The following is an 18224-nucleotide window of genomic DNA, read 5'->3' on the forward strand; positions in this document are numbered from 1 at the left end:
CAACCTCCATGTGTGTTGCTGTCACAGCCCATGGAAACTCTCATTTAGAGGTCTACAAGAACACAGTGGAGTCCAGCTGATGTGGATAATTCTGAGAGCTGTCTCTGCATCTGCACAAAACTACAAATGAAAGCTCTGATCTAGCTGAAATTAAGCACAAAGTAGGGGCTTTTCCTTAAAGGGAAAATGAAAACCCACCAAACTGGACCCATGCCACTTAATTATGATCAGTATCTTGCATTGCATCTGAAAACAAAGCTAGTACAAATAGTGGAAGGCAGAATATCTTTCACACAACTGTATCTTGTCTTGTCTCAAGTGTAGAGCAGAGGAATTATTCATTGGCACAGCTGAAGCCAGAGCCAAGAGAGACTGAGAAATTCAATGCTATGGGTCTGTCCCCAAATCAGAAAATTATGCTCATTACATGTTCTTGAGACTTTAACATTATGTTTTCTAGGCTAACTTCTGTTATCCTGGATCAAAAGAAAAATTGTTCTAGCCCAGCATCCTTGTTCTGGAAGTGGTTAGCCACAGAAAAATGGGACCATTATAGTTCTCTGATTCATTTCCCCATCTTCACATTACTTTTTGAACTCTAAATTTTCAGCTGCCATTGCTATATTGTGACAGACTTCTTTACAACCTGTGTCCTTAACTATAAATTTTTGCTTACTTAAAGCTTATCACATGGTAATTGTTTGTGTTAGACAGACAGATATCCATCTGTCCATCCATTCTATGACAAATTTTTAGACTTCTCCAATAACTCCTTTTAGCAGTGTTACTTCCTGAGTCAGAAAAATCCTTCCATTTCTCTGTCTCTCCCTTCCTGCCTCTCAGCAGCTGATCATTCTTCCTTGCCCTTTTTTGTATTTTTCCTGCTGCTGGACACAGAGCTCTACCTGTTTTAAAATCCTGATCTCCTTCCTGAGTGTTAGTTCAGAATGTGTTTATAGTTGAGGTTATTTTAACTTTTTTTCATCTGCATCCCTTTGCAAACATCAACATTGAACTGTCCCTGCAATTCCCTTGGCTTTTTGCTACTGTGAAATTCTTTGTTAGCTTTTATTTTTGCAGTCATGAATAGCACAATATCACCAGCAACTCAGCAGTATGACAACCCCCTGCTGTGAACTATTAAAAATTTACAACAACCTGCTGCATTTGCTGATTCCAAACATCCCTAAGAACATACAAGGATGTGATCCTCTGCTTTGTGCAAGAAATGCTAGCTTTGAGGAAATAAATAAAACAGTCTTACCTTTCCAAGAGGCACATTGACATCAAGGCCAAAGAATAAAGGCAAGAGAGAAGAACAAGAATAGAAATAGAAACTGCAGAAGAAAAATAAGATTGTGTAAAAATGAAAGGTAATGGCATTGTAAGCATCAGAATTATTTTTTGCATTCTGCAGAATAATTAGAATATTTATTCATTCAGAAAACACTGTTATTTCCCTCGTTACTTCAGTAAGTACCACACCACCTCCCAGGCTTAGAAAACAGATCCCAGTAATTTTGGTGATGGATTACAACTGGCACCATATTGAAAGCCTGAGGTGTAACTGTCACATCATGATACCCCACAAGTGATAAATCTGGATATCAAAAATAGCATGTGTTGTATTTTAAGCTAAAAAACAGTGTCTGCAATCCATGCTAGAAATATCTTTGATATACAAATATATAAATATAAATGTATCAATACATATGTACATATGTATGTATGTTTATAGGTATGCACACACACACACATCAAACTCACCACTGCATGTTTAATAATATAATGTAGTATTTCAAGATTAAAGTCTGTATCTACTGACACAAACTGAAAATAAAGGACAGTGCACCACCACCAACAGGTGCAGCTGGCTGAGCAGAACAGGAAGGTCATGTAGTCCAAGAGAACTGGATCACTGCTCCCAAAACAAAGTTCATCATGCACTTCAAAAGCACAACAGAACCAACCTTCTCCTCCAGATCCTTAATTTGTCTCTTTTGGATGTCAGTTTTATCTTCTAAATCTCGGATCCTCTGGAAATCAGAAAAGAAACCATCTACACTAATTTCTCAGTAAATCTGTCCCACTGAACAAGTAGCTTAATATTCCAAGTGCCAAAAGCCTAGAAATCAACAAATCCCTTTCTGTGGCAGGGATGATCTGGTGTCATATTGTGACACCACCCACTCATCCTGCCAAACCACAGCTTTACCATGTGTTCAACTAAAATATGAACCTGCACACACGTAACTGGATCCTTAAATGCTGCAAATTAATATCAATGATGGATCTGGTTTTGCATTATCTATTTATTACTCCTGTATTAAACAGATGAAAAGTGTAAGATCGTGGTTATAATTTTTAGAATTCTACCACGATTCATTAAGATTTCTCACAGTTTGATGTGTTGAAAGGATTTAAGGGTTATTATTAGGCTGTCTTTACACAGAAAGCCGAGCAGACACCCTGTGTGTGGCTCCTTCTCACCTGGTGAGCCTGCTGGAGCAGCTCCATCCTCTCCTGAAGAATCTGGCAATCATATTCTCTGCTTTTCCTCAGCATCTGACGTCTTAGCTTTTCTACTGCTGTCCTCAGCTCCTCCTGCTGTTTTTCTGTGAGTAGTTCCCCAAACTTTATCACTGTTTCTTGCTGCAAAGCATTGTACAAGGTGGCCTCAAGCTCCTGGATCCTCTGGTTGATGCAACACCGAAAGTCAATTAGAGATGGAACATGGTTTAAACCACATTGGGAACTGGGGGACTGATGGCAGACTCAGGCCCCTGCATGACAGGCAGTCCCTGTGCTCAAGTGTGCAAAAATATGAAAAACTGAACTTGGAAAATGGTTCCATGTTCTGAAAAAAGAATAGGAACTTCTATTTTTTTTAATATTTTAGCATTAATTTTCACTGAAATCCATCACTTTTACTCTTTTCTATGGAGTTGCAGAGATAGAGTTAGATAAAATTTTCATACTGGAGTGTAAATTATTTCACCAATTCTAAAATTTCCACCTATTGCACTAAAAAATTCCATTGGGACAAGCTGATATTAATGAGATATATCTGCCTTAATCCGACAAGTTTCAGACTTCAGGAGATGTGCCTTTTTATGACACGAAAAAACAATATATTGTGTTGAAGCTGTGCAGATTGCATGCTAGTACTTCAGAAGAATGAGGAAAGAACAAATTTTAGAAAGCCCAATAGTAACAAAAAAGCAAAAATCTCTCCTCCTGGTTCTACAAGGGTCTGTGTGCTATTGCAGAGTTGGCCAGTATGTGCTGCAGAATTCCCTTTGTACATACCATGTATGCTTGGTCAAGAGCTTGCTTCCTGTAGTCTAATTCTTCCTCCAAATAACCTTTTATTTTGCAAAATTGCTCCTACAATGAAGGATCATTTGGACAGAAAAACAAATTAGTTACTCCAAATACTTTAGGAAGTTTTATCAAATCATCTACCTAATTCAGCAGGCCTGGTTTTCCATTGATGCTCAGCAGAGCTATTAGTATCTGACTCAGCTAGAAAAGAAGGAAGGGCAAAGAGCTGCAGATTGCTCTTGTGGATGAACACATCTCATGTCCATGGAATTAAGCCCATCCTCTCTTGTCAGCTTCAGTGGTATGGCTTCACTTTTCAGCAGTGGAATTCAGGGTATTCCGTGTGATTTTTCTAAAGATACTTCCTCTGGCTTCAGGAATTACTCTTTATGTGCCTTCTCTTATTTTGGAAGAGGAGTAAAAGTGGACTAAACTGAACAGGAACTAACCAGACATTCACATTCCTAGGGGCAGCTGCTGTGCTTTAACTTATCAGTCCACCTTAACCTGAACAGACTTAAATACAGATACAGCACAGGAAAAAACACAAGCCACTACAGCTAATTCTTACAGTTATGTTTTTTCACCAATACTCAGAGAAATGCCGCATAGCTCATTTGCCAATAGATTTTCCTAGTTATTTTTTGGGACATAAAGTAAGTGTGACACTATCAGTGTCCCTAAAATGTCTAGTAAGGAAAGTTTTCCTACCATATCACTTTCCAGTTCCATCATCTTCTGATGCAGAGCAGCTTCAGCTCCCTCAATCTGCTGGATCCACTGGAAAGAAGACAATGAGCCCTGTAACCTGCTGTGTTTTCCACACGAGCAGTGGCAAGTGGGATATCTGCAGCAGCTTGTCAGTGTGTTTTCAGCATCTAGTGCTAGTGCTGGGCCCATCCTGGGGCTGTTTGTGCCTGGTGTCTGCAGGCAGGGAGCAGCCAGAGGATTTCCACTGCTGGGTGGGAAAGCCAAGCCTTGGATGGACAAGGAACCATCTCACCCCAGGGATAAAGGCCACAGTGGGGCCACAGCATCTCCAAACAGCTCAGCTGGCTTATGGCAGCTCTGCTGCAGAGGAGGCACAGCTGAGCAGAGCCCCTGGAAGCTGTCATGCTGAAAAGCTGTGTGCTGAAGTTGAGACTTAGAAAGCAATTTTAATCAACCTGCACTTTCTTCTTAATTTTCCAAGAAAGGAAGGTAGACACATACTTTCTGTGAAACCTTGGTATACAAATCCCTTTGGAAGCTTTGTAAATCCCAAATTTTATCCAATTACTTACATTTCTGATGATTTCTCATTCACTTTCAATTGCAAGTTTTGTTTCATATTACTTTTGTATTTGTAGTTTTTTCTACTGCACAGCTTGGACTAGCTCAATTTGGTATTTTTGCTGCTTCAGTAAGGTGTTTGGGACTCTGCTGGCACAATTTCTTTTATTTGGGGAATCACTTTCAACACTAAAAAGTTTAACAATATTGTTGTTGATGACAACAACAGGGCAGAAAATGTGCTAGATGAGGCTTTAGTTAACTTGTGAGAAAAGCAAGCACATAATTTACCTTTTCTGCCAAGGACAGTACCGTGGAAGCCTGAATTATGGCCACTTGTTCTTCATTCCTTAAATTCTGTGAAGAGAAAGACAAGAAAGAGGAAAATTGGCAGCAGATTCCAGTATGAATAAAGACAATCCAGCCTACAAACCAGGTCCACAGTTTTCAGAGGATCCCTGTAGTATTGAGTGTTCAATTTCCACTGAAATATTCAGACCCTGTTAATATATTAAGAAGACTTTTTGCCTTTCTACATAAGGATTAAATGTATCATTCATTCCATTATACCTTAAGAGAAATGCAAACTAAAATTATACCCATTTGTCTTCATGCTAGCTGAAAAGCTGTATTTCCATTAAAGCTTTTGTAAAAATAGTACTGATGTACATCAGCACATGAATAGACAATAACAATCCTTTGTTTTTGTTTCTTGTAAACTTCTTAAAGACATATCTAATGTTGGCCAGAGATACAGGATCTCTTTTATGCGGGCAGTTATGCCCTCTTAGAAAGCCACAGGGAATTTGATAATTCTTGGCTGTTCATGAAACTGTTAGAAAGAATCCTAGCCCTGATGAAGAGTTTACTCAGACTGTCAAAACTCATTCATGTGTTTTCTTTAGTGAATGGGGTGCAGTGGACATTCTTCCCAGTCTGCTAAACCACACTTAACAGATGCATAATTTAACAAATATCTTAGAAAACAATCATAATTATACATATCACTTACTGTACTGTACAAAATGCAGCTTGTAAAGAGAAAGTATCTCCCATTTCAACTTACCCCATTATCACCTAGGATGTCTAACTGCTTTATAAGGTCTGGGATGCTGACATCCTGCAAACAGAGAGTAAAGTAAAGGCATGGCATGCACCTTTGATCATAGACAGATACCCTGTGAACCACATGGAAGCCACCCATTCTGTTTTATCCTATGGAAATGCATCACACATTGATTTCAGTTGCCATTGAAGCCGATTTTATCATTATGGTGAGAATTTTGAGTCTAACTGAACTTTGTCCATCACCACATTCTTATGTTAGACTGAGTTTAAATACCTGAAGTTTAATAGAGTTATTTGTAATAGATTATATGGGAATCACCCACCACTCCTGCAGGGAGAAGCACTGCTTCATACAACTGACCTACCTTAACCCCTTCCTTCATGCAGTAGATCTGTAGAGCACTCACACCATCTGAGAATGGGTGAATCTGGAGATTGAATGGTGGGGACCGTCTCTCTCTTTCCTGCAAATAAATTGAAAAGATGCTAGAGAATCTATTAAAATGAAGAAGATGCACACAGAAAATGCCATAGCTGCTGCTTATATCATGCTTGCCTTGCAAAGCCAAGCTCTTCATTTTACAAGCCAAGGAAAGAAGATCCTAATCTAGACCTGTCTGACAAAGTGAGCCAAGTGGGACAGGACCCTAAACCCAAGGTACCTTTTTAACACGAGATTGTTCGATAAATTATGTCAATTTGTAAACTGGCTGTGGAAAGGCTGCCACCTAGCTAAGATTCAAGTGATTTGCTTTAGGAAGTGTTCAACAACTCCACATTGTTGTAAATACTCCCTCTAGAAACATGTGTTTGACTTTAGACTATAGGGAGACTCAGAGAACACATTTTCTTCATCCTGGGATGCTGTACACTCTAACATTTGTGGAAAACAATATGTTAAAAAAACCTGATCAGCTTAGCTATTTATACACCTTTATTGCTTAAGATTTACAAATATTTGTCCAGTTTTAAAGGACCAGAGACAAAAAAAAAAATTAAGATGCAATTCCTCATTCTTTCAAGTACTCAGGCAAGCACGGAAGTGAAGATTAAGCATCACTTTCATACACATTTTTGGTTTATGAATATATAATTCACTTCATCAGTTCAGCTCCCTGCCATATGGAAACACAGCTATCAGGTAAAACTGTGGGACAGGTCTGTGAATAAGGGGTAAGTCTTAACATTAATTTACGAGGCCCAGGAAAAGCTCTGTGTGGCAAATGCATTTGGTCTTGGACAGTAACTGAAACAAACAACTAAAAAATAAACCAGCTTATAGTGGGGAAGAGAGTAGGTGAAGGTTTGGTTGGCTGGCACTCCAAAGAAGAGATGGTAACTAGAGGCAGTCTGGAGCCTGAGGTCTGCAGAGGCTTCTGAAGCTCCTGCATCAATGTCCAGCACCACTGAGAGCCTGTCTGACCCACTGCAGGTCATGGGAGAGCTGCTCCACAGAAGGAACAGCCCTTGCACAGGCAGACAGGCTTCTCCAGGTGTTGGAAAAATCAGGGCCACAGGCACACTCATGTTAATCAGCTGAGCTCACCCAAGCACACTGGGCACCTGGCTGGGTGTGGTGCTTACCATCTCCAGGATATTAGAGCTGACATACTTCAGCTCACAGTTAAAAATGCCAGGCCTGATCTGTTACTCTGTTTTATTGCTACAACAGCAATACACTTGTGCAAACCCTTGATGAAAGCTGGTGCCCAGTGCAAGCAGAGCCTTTTCATGCCCCACAGCCCAGTCCCTCTCACCTCCAGCTCCAGGTTGCGGAACTCCAGCAGCTCGTTCTGGTCCCGCGCGTCCTGCAGCTCCTGCTGCAGACGGTTGTTTTCTGCTTCCGTTTTCTCTATCTAACAGAGACATGTTAAATCCTGACCTGAGTGACCGTCACAAGAACCACGAACTATTTGGTGAGTAGTACCTGAGGTAGCACAGGCTGTGCACAATCAAAACCCTTAAGATGCCTCACAGACCCAGGTAACCCCCCAGAGTGAACATGCAAACCTTTGGAACGAACCTTGTCTAAAAGCTCTTGGTTCCTCTTAATGAAAAGCTGCTTGTCCTCCACCCAGTGTGAGTCCTGTTGGATGAAGCAGTAGTATTACAGAATAATCAAATTCCATGAGGCTGGGCACATTTATTGAAAATTGGAGCCACCGTATCCAGGCTTTAACATCCTACAGGAATAAGCTGTCTTTCACAGAACAACAACATTTTAAATTTACCAAGGTGTAGCAAGGCTTCTGAACTTGCCGGATCTGTCTTTTTACTGACTGCCAGCATCACATCTCATGGAAACTTATACTGAAATTCTGCTAGGTATTTTGTAAGCAGAGCACGTAGGATACAAAATAGGGGGAAAAAAACACACAATAATTACTTACCTGCCCTTTCTGAGCCAAAGTTTTCTCCAGATCTTCTATTTTGGCTTTATACCTCTGGACTTCAGCTTGAAGTTGCTCCTGAGCCTGTTGAAGTCACCACATTAAAGAGTAACAAAACCAGCAATGTGACTGGTATTAAAAGGAAACCAAAACCAGCACAGCCTGGGTTCATGCTGTCAGTTCCACTGAGTGAGCAACCATTAGGAATATTCTGTCTCAGTGATGTTTTGTGCCACCCCTCAGACTGGCACACAGATGACACAAGGGAACAGAGGGGTAGATTGGCCCCAGCTCCCCACCCAAGCCTGTTCCACCATGGATTGCATCAGAGCAATCCAAAACACAAGCTCAGGTATTCAGGGTGCTCTGCTCAAAGATCCTAATAAGGGGAAACCACTAAATTACAAAGAAAGTGCTTAGTAGATCAGAGTGGCAACAGGTAGTGGGAAGAGGCAATTTTAACTGCCAGGGGGGTGTTGAAGAGCTGACTCAACCAAGTACTAAACAAACTGACATGATGTCAGACTGCTTTGAGCAGGAATTTGGGCTGGACACTGCCTGAGGTGCCTTACAGCCCGAATGATTTTTATAAGTTATTAGAAGGACAATATTTTTAGCCTTTGAAGGCTTTCTGTGGCCTGCACCACATCAAAATTTGAATGTAATTTGCATTTCTCTATTAGAAACATTCAGATGTTCCTAAAGATGGTGCAGTACGTGCCTTTGTGAAAACCCACAGGCCTTCATTTGCCTTTAAAACCCAATCCTATCACACCTAGGCAAATGATGAGAAAACCCCTGTGATTCTGTGCCAGGCTGCAGAGCTGTCTGCTTTGGCATGCCTACCTAACTGCAGAGTTTTCAGGTTCAGATGGAGGACAGTTTCCTGTAAACTGAGTGATTGTGTCCATTCTTAATGGTCACTCTATTAAAAATGTACTCAACAAATGAGTGAACAGACACTTCTCAGTGTTATGGATGGCGTATGCAGCTCCATTCCACTGTAGGTCTCTTTGAGGGGTTTCTTGGCCTGACAGCAATGGAATACTGTTACTCAAGCAAACACTGACCCTGGCTTCTCTTTCAGCATCGATGACCCCTCCTGTCTGCTCCTGCAGCAGTGCATATGCTCTCTGCAGGGCCTGGTACTCCTTGGTCAGCTGTCGGAACCGCAGCTCTGACTCCTCAGCTGCTAAACCCTGAAGAATAAGAAGGGACACGTCTAAGCCATGGGGAGCAAAGCACTGCCAAAGCAAAGAATGCAAATGTGATTCGTTAAGCACAGTGGCTGGTTTACAGGTCTTGATTCAAATAGCTTTTTGGATCACAGTGAGCTTACTGTGATCTGAAATTAAAAAAAATTTGGGAGACTGTAGAGCATTTATATCACAGTATCAGCCAAGTTGGAAGGTACCCACAAGGATCACCCAGTCCAACTCCTGGCCCTGCAAAGCACCATCCCCAACAGTCACTGTACTGTTGTCCACACTTCTTGAACTCTGTCAAGTTTGGTGCTGTGACCACTTCCCTGGAGAGACTGTTCCAGTGCCCAACCATCCTCTGGGAGAAGAACCTTTACCTAATATCCAACCTAAACCTCCCCTGACACAGCCTCAGGCCATTGTTTTGAAAGTAATTTGTTTTGAAAGTCATCATCTCTTGAAAACCTGTAACTTTTCTGTGGAAAGAGGCAGATCTTACCTCATCTAGATCATCATCTGGGGTTGCTGGTGTCCTGTCTGTTCTATATGAGGCCACAGAGGATGTTTCAGAGTCCATAGAATCATCATCATACCCAAAAACTGTATCCACCACATGCCTCTATAGAAGGAGAAACATGATTTCTGAACCTTCATGTAAACTTGTAGCATGTGTTCTGGAGAGGGGCAGATGGGGGAGTTGCTAGTTACTCAAAATATGAGGTGTGAAAAATGAAGAATGGGTTACCCCTGCAATTAGCACCTTCAAACAAACTCAAAGGAAACCCACAGAAGATCAGGTCTTGTACTGGTGGAGAGTGAGTTTGCTGAATAATTTTTCTGAGGGTCTGTCTCAGTCTAATTGGAAAACATAAAATGAGCAGCAACATGCCAGAGGAAAAGTCTCTGCCCTTGCAGGAAGGCAGGAGGATTGTTTGTTAACCACAAAGCTCTTCAGAAGACATCTATCAACATGCAGATCAGAGTGCAAGGTAACATCATAAGGAGCTGGAAATGTGTAGAACAGGCAGGCACCTTCCTTCTCACAGACACTGCTGATACTTTCAATGTCTAGGTGCTTCTCTTGTTATATTGCTGTTGGACCATCTGAGTGAAAGCTGTGCTAATACAAAACAATGTGAAGGAACTTCCATTGCATCTTTCCAGGACTACAGTAACTCACATCTGCTATCAACACTTGCTCATGCTCCACAGTTTGGTTGTGTGCCTGACACCTCCCTACTGCCATTCTCATAGCCAAACGAAATCAAATGAAAACTGTGAGATGTGTCCATGAAGACACAGATGCTTGCCCCTGAAAGCTTGGTTTCAGGGTATAGATTTGAGCTTTTAAATGCCTGGCTTATGAATATTTCTGAAGACAAACTGATTGACGAGCAATTAAGGAGAACTTCTTAGCAACATCTTTCACTTTGCTGACAGGTTAAAACCTTCTAAACCTGGAGTTTGAATCACACAAAAAACACATACCAAAGATGTCAACTGGCTTTTACATATATTATAATTTTTGCTCATTGTGTTGCCAAGTGAAGACAATTGCCATATTCTCCAGTGTTATAATCTCTGGTTTAGAAACAAAATTTAATGATGAAAATACTATTCGGTCCTTGTTGTGTCTGCTGTACACCACTTCACAACCCACACAGAAACAATGATGACACAGCCAGGATTTATTGGTCTGAAATTCCCAGTGTGTAGACAGTGCTGCCTTACTTTCACAGAACATGACTGATGCACTAAGGGATGCTCTTGGAGGGCTGAGTGCAACCAAACAACCAGAAATTCCATTTTTTGGAGGTGGGATGTGAATGTTGCAAAGTATTGCTTCCAACTGACAAAGGAGCTATGTGAACTACTCCTAACTACTCAGCTCTAAAACTGTTGTAAATTATACTGGCTTTGGACTTAATACAGGGTGATACAAAGGTTAGTCAAAGGTATCTGGAACTGAGTAGGAGAGCATGACATAGTACCTCAGGCAGAAATTTCCACCTGAAGAATAGAGATGCACAGGGATTTGGCTTTAGCCCATATGTGTTGTGAAAAACAGATTTCAGAAAAAAATGGGAAGGTCTCTGACAAGGTAAATACCTCTCAGCGTAACAGACTTTAAGACCAATACTTATAGAAATCAAATGGAAGGCCAATTGTTACTGCTTGAAGGGGTGGGGGGAAGGATGAGGGATGGGACAGGAACCCCATTTTGCTGAAAATAAAATAGCTGCACACTTTTAACAGAATTTCAAAGTGGATTTAAAAAGCTCTCCCAAAGTAACTAAGGAATTTTTAAACCTGATCACTAAAGCAGATTGTTATAATCCACAAAGCTCTCTTTAATCAGATTGCTAAAGTGTGTTTTCCTACACAGCCTACTTGAACACCACAAATGAGAAATTATTTTTCATCTTACCTTGATTGGTTTTGAGCTCCTTTTATGCTTTCTCCGACGAATGAGTTTCTCCCTGTCCTGGAAAGTAAGATTAAAAAGTTACTCTCTCTTCACTTCTTTGCAGCTGTTAGATGGCCAAATATACAGAGGAAATAAATAATAGAACTTCCAGTGACTCTCTCCATATGTTCAAACAGGAATCTGATTCCAGGTAGAAGGGAGGATTCATATCCAAATTTGTATGTGTGTCAGCTGAAAACCACCTGAAAAAAGCCCTTGTGCATTTGACTTGAGCAGCTGTCAAACAACAGGAGCAGATGGACAGCCCTGTAAAATCACTGGGAGGTTTGGTGCATGGGTTTGGGAATTGTACAAGGGGCTGTCAGCCTTCCCTGATGAGGAGATGGTGCCTCTGTCTCAAAGTCATTAAATGATGGGAGCGTTGACCTCACCATTCCTAGCAATGTCTCTTCTCTCTCAGAAGAGACAACAGCCAGTTTTAGAATCCTTCTCCTCAGTATCATAATGCAAAGTCCACTGACAAAGGAACTGTCAGCATTAAATGACAGAACTGGAAACCCAGTGTCTAGCTGTACATGCTTTTCCAGCATATTATATGGCACTGTGGGCCAGGTGCTTATTAAAAAAACACAACTTTGTTATAATGGTAGAACACCCCAGTACAGGCCTGCCTTGTGAACATGTAGGTACTTTCCCAAACTCCATAGTTCTTAGTCCACATTCCTTTCTGGAGCTCAATTCACAGTGTTATGCTTTGAGTTGATGCTCCACTACAAATTCAGTGAACTGAGCACATGCACACCTACAGCCAAACATCTGCAGATGTTAAAAGTGGGTAAGGTATGAATGCTCAAACCTCTAGTTGTAAAAAGAAATACTATCAGTAGTAAACTGTACACAGCAATCATTCCTAATTTCCTTGTGCTCTGGACATACCCTTGTTAACTCATCAATTATGTTCTGCTGTTCTATGACCTGAAGCTTCAAAAATTCCGTTTCTTGTTCCTCATTAGCCTGATCCAGGTCATTGAGAGATCTTAATTTCTTTAGAGGAGGATGTGATGTTATTTTTTCTCTCTGTGGTAAGAAGAGAAGATAAAAGAGATAAAATAACGTTCAGCAATTAAAAGACCATCTTTCAGTTACAAACTAAACATCACCTTTCATGTAAGATATACAGACCTTTAAATATGCTTCAGTTACATCATTTTTTATTAATGCCCATCTGTGCTTCTTAACAATACAGCAACACAGCAAGGCTGAGTTCTTCAACCAGAACGACAAAGCTTTATCTGTTTAGTTACCATGTGGCAGTACAGCCTCTGTAGCCCTTAAAGGTCACATACCATAGCTCTTCCTTGGCCATGCATCAAGATGCCCCCCATGTGGCAAAAAGAGTTGAACCTGTCTGGTAGGTGGGCAAGCAGCATCTACTCTCATGAGCCCATGTCCTTACTGATATTCAGTGCAGGACCATACACAGCAAGGCAATGGACATGCTTTACTCACATGAAAGACATGTATCCAGTCACACCAGAAGGAAAGGCAAAAACTGTTGTAACAGACATATTTTAAGCACAGGTCAATATCCTGCCTGCTCCTGAGCATCTGTGGGAAAGGAGATGGCTGAAACCTGTGACAACTACTCTAGCCACCCCCAGCTTGTTAACTTTCATGATTTGGGCATCCAAAGTGTGATGAGCAGGTGTCAGGGAGATAATTTAGCACATGCACACTGTGTCCACAGACACACACTGGGGTGCTGCCCACTGATGCAATGTCTGCAGAGTCCTGAGTCCTTCCTCTTTGCTGTGGGAGATCCCAAGGGACTGTAATCTGTACTACCACAGCTGTGGAAGAATAATTCTGACACATGACACCTGCAATAAGTTTATCTGTCTTCTAGGCATATGTGAATTGCAGAGTCTTTAAGTGGATTAACCGTGTAACACTAAAATCTTTTCTCTGTGGGACAGGAAAGTGAATCTCATCATCTCTGCCTGATCAGCAGGAAAGCTGCTCCCACTGCAGGGCTCACCCTGCTCAGGACAGTGGCTACTACAAGGGCAGGGTCCATGAACACCCTTAGCAAGGGAAGTTGTCTCAGTCTGCCAGCTTACATCTGGCAACCCAGAACATCCTCCTTTTCCATAAATACCAAAGCAACATCAGTGCATGTATAAGAACATGGAAAGAGACTGATAACCCAGACAATCCCATCTGAAGGAATTGCTTTGACCCCACTTCATATGGCCCTGACATGGGAAATGTATAGCCCTAACCAAATTTAAACACCACCATTCTCCCTTTCCCATACCCACCTACCATGTGTATGTGTTATACCAGAAGTTTAGTTTGTTATCATCAGCTCTAAAAAGAATGTATACATGATGCAAGAACATGATTCTAGCTGAAAAATAATCACTCTTAACAGCTTCCTTTTTGACTTCCAGATGAAAAATAGCACAGTAGGACATGCCTCAATGATATAACATTTTTTTCCTCCTTTTTTTTCAGACAATTGGAACTCAATATTCTAACTGAGAATAGAATTAAAGACTGTGATTATGCATTCACATACATATATTGCCCATGTATGCATAATACACAATGTTGTGGTATGTAAATCTAGAATAATGCAGACCAAACCATGGCTGTATCTTAGCAATGGTATTACACATTATATACAATGCATGTTCTCTATTTATGTACATCATGCACTATGCAGATGTGGCTACCAACACATAACTCATCCAGTAATCCTCATTCTGCTCTTCAGTACCAACCATTTCTATATTTTCTTTAGTGACTGCTTTGAGTTTATCTTCCATGCGCTGCAAAGACTGCGTAAGTTCATCATTTCTCTTCGTGAGGCACTTGTTCTTTTCCAGAAGAGGTTTACATTGTTTCTCAGCTTCTCGGACACGCTTCAACTGGATTGATAAAAGCAATTAATAATTGTTATGACAGACACATGAATATATTTGTAATTTGCAATCTTGACATCTATTTTGTCATTACGACATAAAGAACATTGAAGCTGGCTAAACTGATATGAAAGGAGTGCATTAAGATTTCTAGCTCAGGAATAAGAAAAACCATCAAGAGTTGAATTTATCATACTCATCCTTAAGAAGAGAAGTAGCAACATAAACAGGTTAAATAGCCAGGGTCCTGATTCAGCACACAACTATCACCACAGAGTAGAAAATCAGATAAAGGGATCAATTCACAGTTGTCAGTTCTTCTCAGACTCAGTATTTATTTTCCACCTGGTCAAATACTGGACTACAGGCCTTACAGACATTAATTCATTTACAAGGTAAGTCTCACCACGTACAAGGTGAGTTACCAAGCACAACTCTTCTGTACTGAAAAAGAGAGAACAAAAGCATTCACACAGAATCCTACACGCCCTGCTGCGATTTTGTACTCACTTAACTTGGTTTAATTTCAGGGTAGCAATTCCTCCTCAGCGTCCCGAGGACGGGCACACGGCTGTACCCTGGCCCCTGCCCTCCCCAGCTTTACCCCGGCACAGCTCACGCACCAGCTCGTTGCGCTCGTCCACCAGCAGCGCGTTCCTGTCCTCCAGCCGGCGGATGGTGGCGTTCAGCTCCGCCATCCTCTTCTGGCTCCGGCGCAGCTCCTGCGGGCAGCCAGGCACACGTCACTGACCTGCCACCGGGAAAGCAGCCTCGCACACACACCAGCCAGCCACCCACAGCCACTTCCACAGCACTCAACATGCTGGCCAATATACATACACCTACAGGAGAAACTAGCTGGTTTGGGGGACACTCTAACTGAAATTTTTAAGCCACTTTAAAAAAATTAAGAGAAAACAACCAGATAGATGATAATTTTTTATGACAGAGATAAAAAAGCTAAAATATTCTAATTTTTATTGCCTTTTCCTATAGATTACTTCTATTTGCTGAGCCACTACCTCAGGTGAAAAAGCCAGGATCAATTACAGATATGATTCCTCATTTGTATATATGTAAATACGCTTTTATATGTGTTTAATCACACAATGGGTGACTTGTGTGCTTTGTGAATGACACCCAAGGGCTGTCTGTGGGAAGACAGACAAAGAGAAGGATCTCTAAAAGTCTCACAGATTCTCCATGCCCAGCCTTCTCCTTGCCCCTCCCTTCTCATCCTCCTAATTCTACCTGCTTTTGAGGATGGATGTTATCCAGGTAGTTAGGTTCACCGATGACTCTTTCAAAGGGGCACTGATAATTTCAGATGTGTTTTATTTGTGAAAAGACCGACTGATGAAAACCAGCAGTGCAAAGCTTTGTCCAACTACCATGCCCTCTGAAGACTCTACGGACGTTAACTTGTCTGCAGTGAATGAGTGGGAATGTCTCCCCAGAGCCTGTGAAGGTATGTCAGCAAGAAACACACATGCATGTTACTGTTTTGCAGGGACCAGTAAAACCTGCATACAGGGCTGCTGCAGTGCTCTGAACCATCTCCAGCCCTTCCTGGGATCTCTCTCTTGGGACTGCTCATGTTACATTCTGCCTCCTTCACCAAAAAGAGCTGTTCATCCAGAGCTTCCTTTTGCAGCTGCAGCTTCTGCACATAGCCTGTCTGTGTCTCCAGTTCCTTCTCCAATGAAAATATGATCCTGTCTTTAGCCTTGATCTCATCCATCTGAATGAAAGAAACACCAGAACAATATTACTGTGTGAAGGTGACAGCATTTCCCCAATTTTTACTGCATTATTTACATAAGAGTAGTGATCACCCCACAAATTTGGTCTACCACACTGCATCAACTGTAAATACAACAGTCTGAGGCACAGCCATAATTCACAGGAGCACATTCACTGAGCATTTTGTCAACACAAGAATACAGCTGTAGGATGCAGACTGGGAACTGGCAGGGGGCAGAGGGTGGTATAATTCCTGACAGTTTAAATTGCTATTTATTTTACTTAGTTGTCAATTCTTGACTCGCAATTTTCAAGCTAAACTTTGTACTGCTACAAGCAGGTCCAGCTTTCCACGTGACAGTGTAGCCTGGTTGGGGCCAGGACAAGGTTCATTTTTGCAGTAGTCAGGGGACCCAGAGGTTATTCTAAATGATTTCATGTCATTTTCTGGGGATGGAGAAAGGGCACCCTTCTGGATGAGGGTAGCTTGGCTGTGGTTGGTCGCATGCTCCAAGGTAAGCATTTTGCACATAAGTCACTCCCTTCTCTCATGCACATACTTCATTGCTGCTTCCAGTAAAGTGGTCTTACTTCAATTCATGATCTCATCTTTGCCTTTTGTGCCTCCACTTCTCCTCTCCAGCCCTCTGCAGGGGATGGGGACTGAGCAAGCGTCAGTATGGCTTGGAAAGTCTAAGTGGGAGCACAAATTGGGAAGTTTCTAAACCACAACACAGAAAAACAATGCAACCAGCACTTTTGATGGCGTGGGCTTCTTTTTGTTCATTTTCCACAGTAATTACTGAAGGCTACACCAAGGCCAACCCAAAGATATCTCCTCTCCTGCCATGGTTTATTGTGTTTAGGATATCTTAACACAGGCTGGAGAAACTAAAAAAGTGCAAGTGCAGATGCAAATGCTCTTAATCTAACCCTTTGCATCTTGCAACATATAGGTATTATATATATATATCTGTCATGTATATAATATATATATTATAATATATATATATATATATATGCATTAGCAAACCAGAGAGCCAAATCTTTCTGGATTAGGCCAACCACTGTCCTAATTCAATCGTTAACTGCCACCACAGTGCTACAGCTGACCCACTGTGATCTATTTATTCCTGACAAAGGACAGCGAGAAATGGGTGACACTTTTCCAAAGGGAACTGCACTGCAGAGATGTGCTCTGCAGAGAAAGCTGAGCCACAGGACAGGCAGACCCAGCCCAGGAGCACGAGGGCCGTCCCGTTACTGACCAGGCGCCGAATGTCCCGCTCGCTCTCCCACTTGATCTTGGAAATGGCTTCCTGGTGGGACTGGTGCTCACTCCGGAGATCGCCCGCCTTGATCTTATCGGCCTGGATCATGTTGCTAAGGGCCTCATCCACCTGCTTTTTGGCAGACTTGAGCTCAGTGATTTCCTGCAGCAGCTTGAGGCGCTCCGAGTCAAAGTGTTTCCTGGCCTCCTCGCGAGCCTCGACGGCCAGCGCTGTGCGCACCTTGTCGCTGCTGCCGTCCCGCAGCGCGCACAGCGCTGACTTCAGCCGCTGGATCTCGCTGTCGCGGACCTTCACCATCCTCGTCACCTCCTGCTCGTGCTGCTTGATGAGGTTCTCCCGAACAGCCTGCAGCTCCTTCATCTTCTCCTCGTGCAGCTTGGCTTTCAGCTCTGTGATCTGCACCGTCTGCTTGCGCTGCTCCACCTCACGAATGCGCTTCGTCTCTTGAGTCTTCTCTCTTTCGAGTTTAGCAACCTACAGAGATAAAAGTCATCTGCCACCAACGTAACATTATCAAAATAAGCCCACCCAGATACATCCATGGCAAACTGAGAAAGACCCCACTGAGACCCCAATCC

General features: G+C 42.1%; 1 protein-coding gene across 3 annotated transcripts in view; it reads right to left on the bottom strand.

Annotated features, from left to right (window-relative positions):
- Positions 1-18224, bottom strand: part of JAKMIP2 (janus kinase and microtubule interacting protein 2) — a 40686-nt gene that overhangs the window by 7279 nt on the left and 15183 nt on the right. For all 3 annotated transcript variants that reach the window (XM_079320158.1, XM_079320159.1, XM_079320160.1), the window contains exons 3-21: positions 17623-18120; positions 16143-16352; positions 15235-15333; positions 14471-14617; positions 12621-12761; positions 11685-11741; positions 9756-9875; positions 9125-9253; positions 8055-8138; positions 7688-7750; positions 7422-7520; positions 6030-6128; positions 5663-5716; positions 4888-4953; positions 4036-4104; positions 3310-3387; positions 2491-2694; positions 1971-2036; positions 1265-1337 (exon numbers count right to left, since the gene is read on the bottom strand). In XM_079320158.1, coding sequence (XP_079176284.1) covers positions 1287-1337; positions 1971-2036; positions 2491-2694; positions 3310-3387; positions 4036-4104; positions 4888-4953; positions 5663-5716; positions 6030-6128; positions 7422-7520; positions 7688-7750; positions 8055-8138; positions 9125-9253; positions 9756-9875; positions 11685-11741; positions 12621-12761; positions 14471-14617; positions 15235-15333; positions 16143-16352; positions 17623-18120 — 2334 coding nt within the window. In that variant the 3' untranslated portion in view covers positions 1265-1286. The remainder of the gene's footprint in view (positions 1-1264; positions 1338-1970; positions 2037-2490; positions 2695-3309; positions 3388-4035; positions 4105-4887; positions 4954-5662; positions 5717-6029; positions 6129-7421; positions 7521-7687; positions 7751-8054; positions 8139-9124; positions 9254-9755; positions 9876-11684; positions 11742-12620; positions 12762-14470; positions 14618-15234; positions 15334-16142; positions 16353-17622; positions 18121-18224) is intronic.

Source organism: Erithacus rubecula (genome assembly GCF_903797595.1).
Source record: "Erithacus rubecula genome assembly, chromosome: 16".
NCBI classification, from domain to species: Eukaryota; Metazoa; Chordata; class Aves; order Passeriformes; family Muscicapidae; genus Erithacus; species Erithacus rubecula.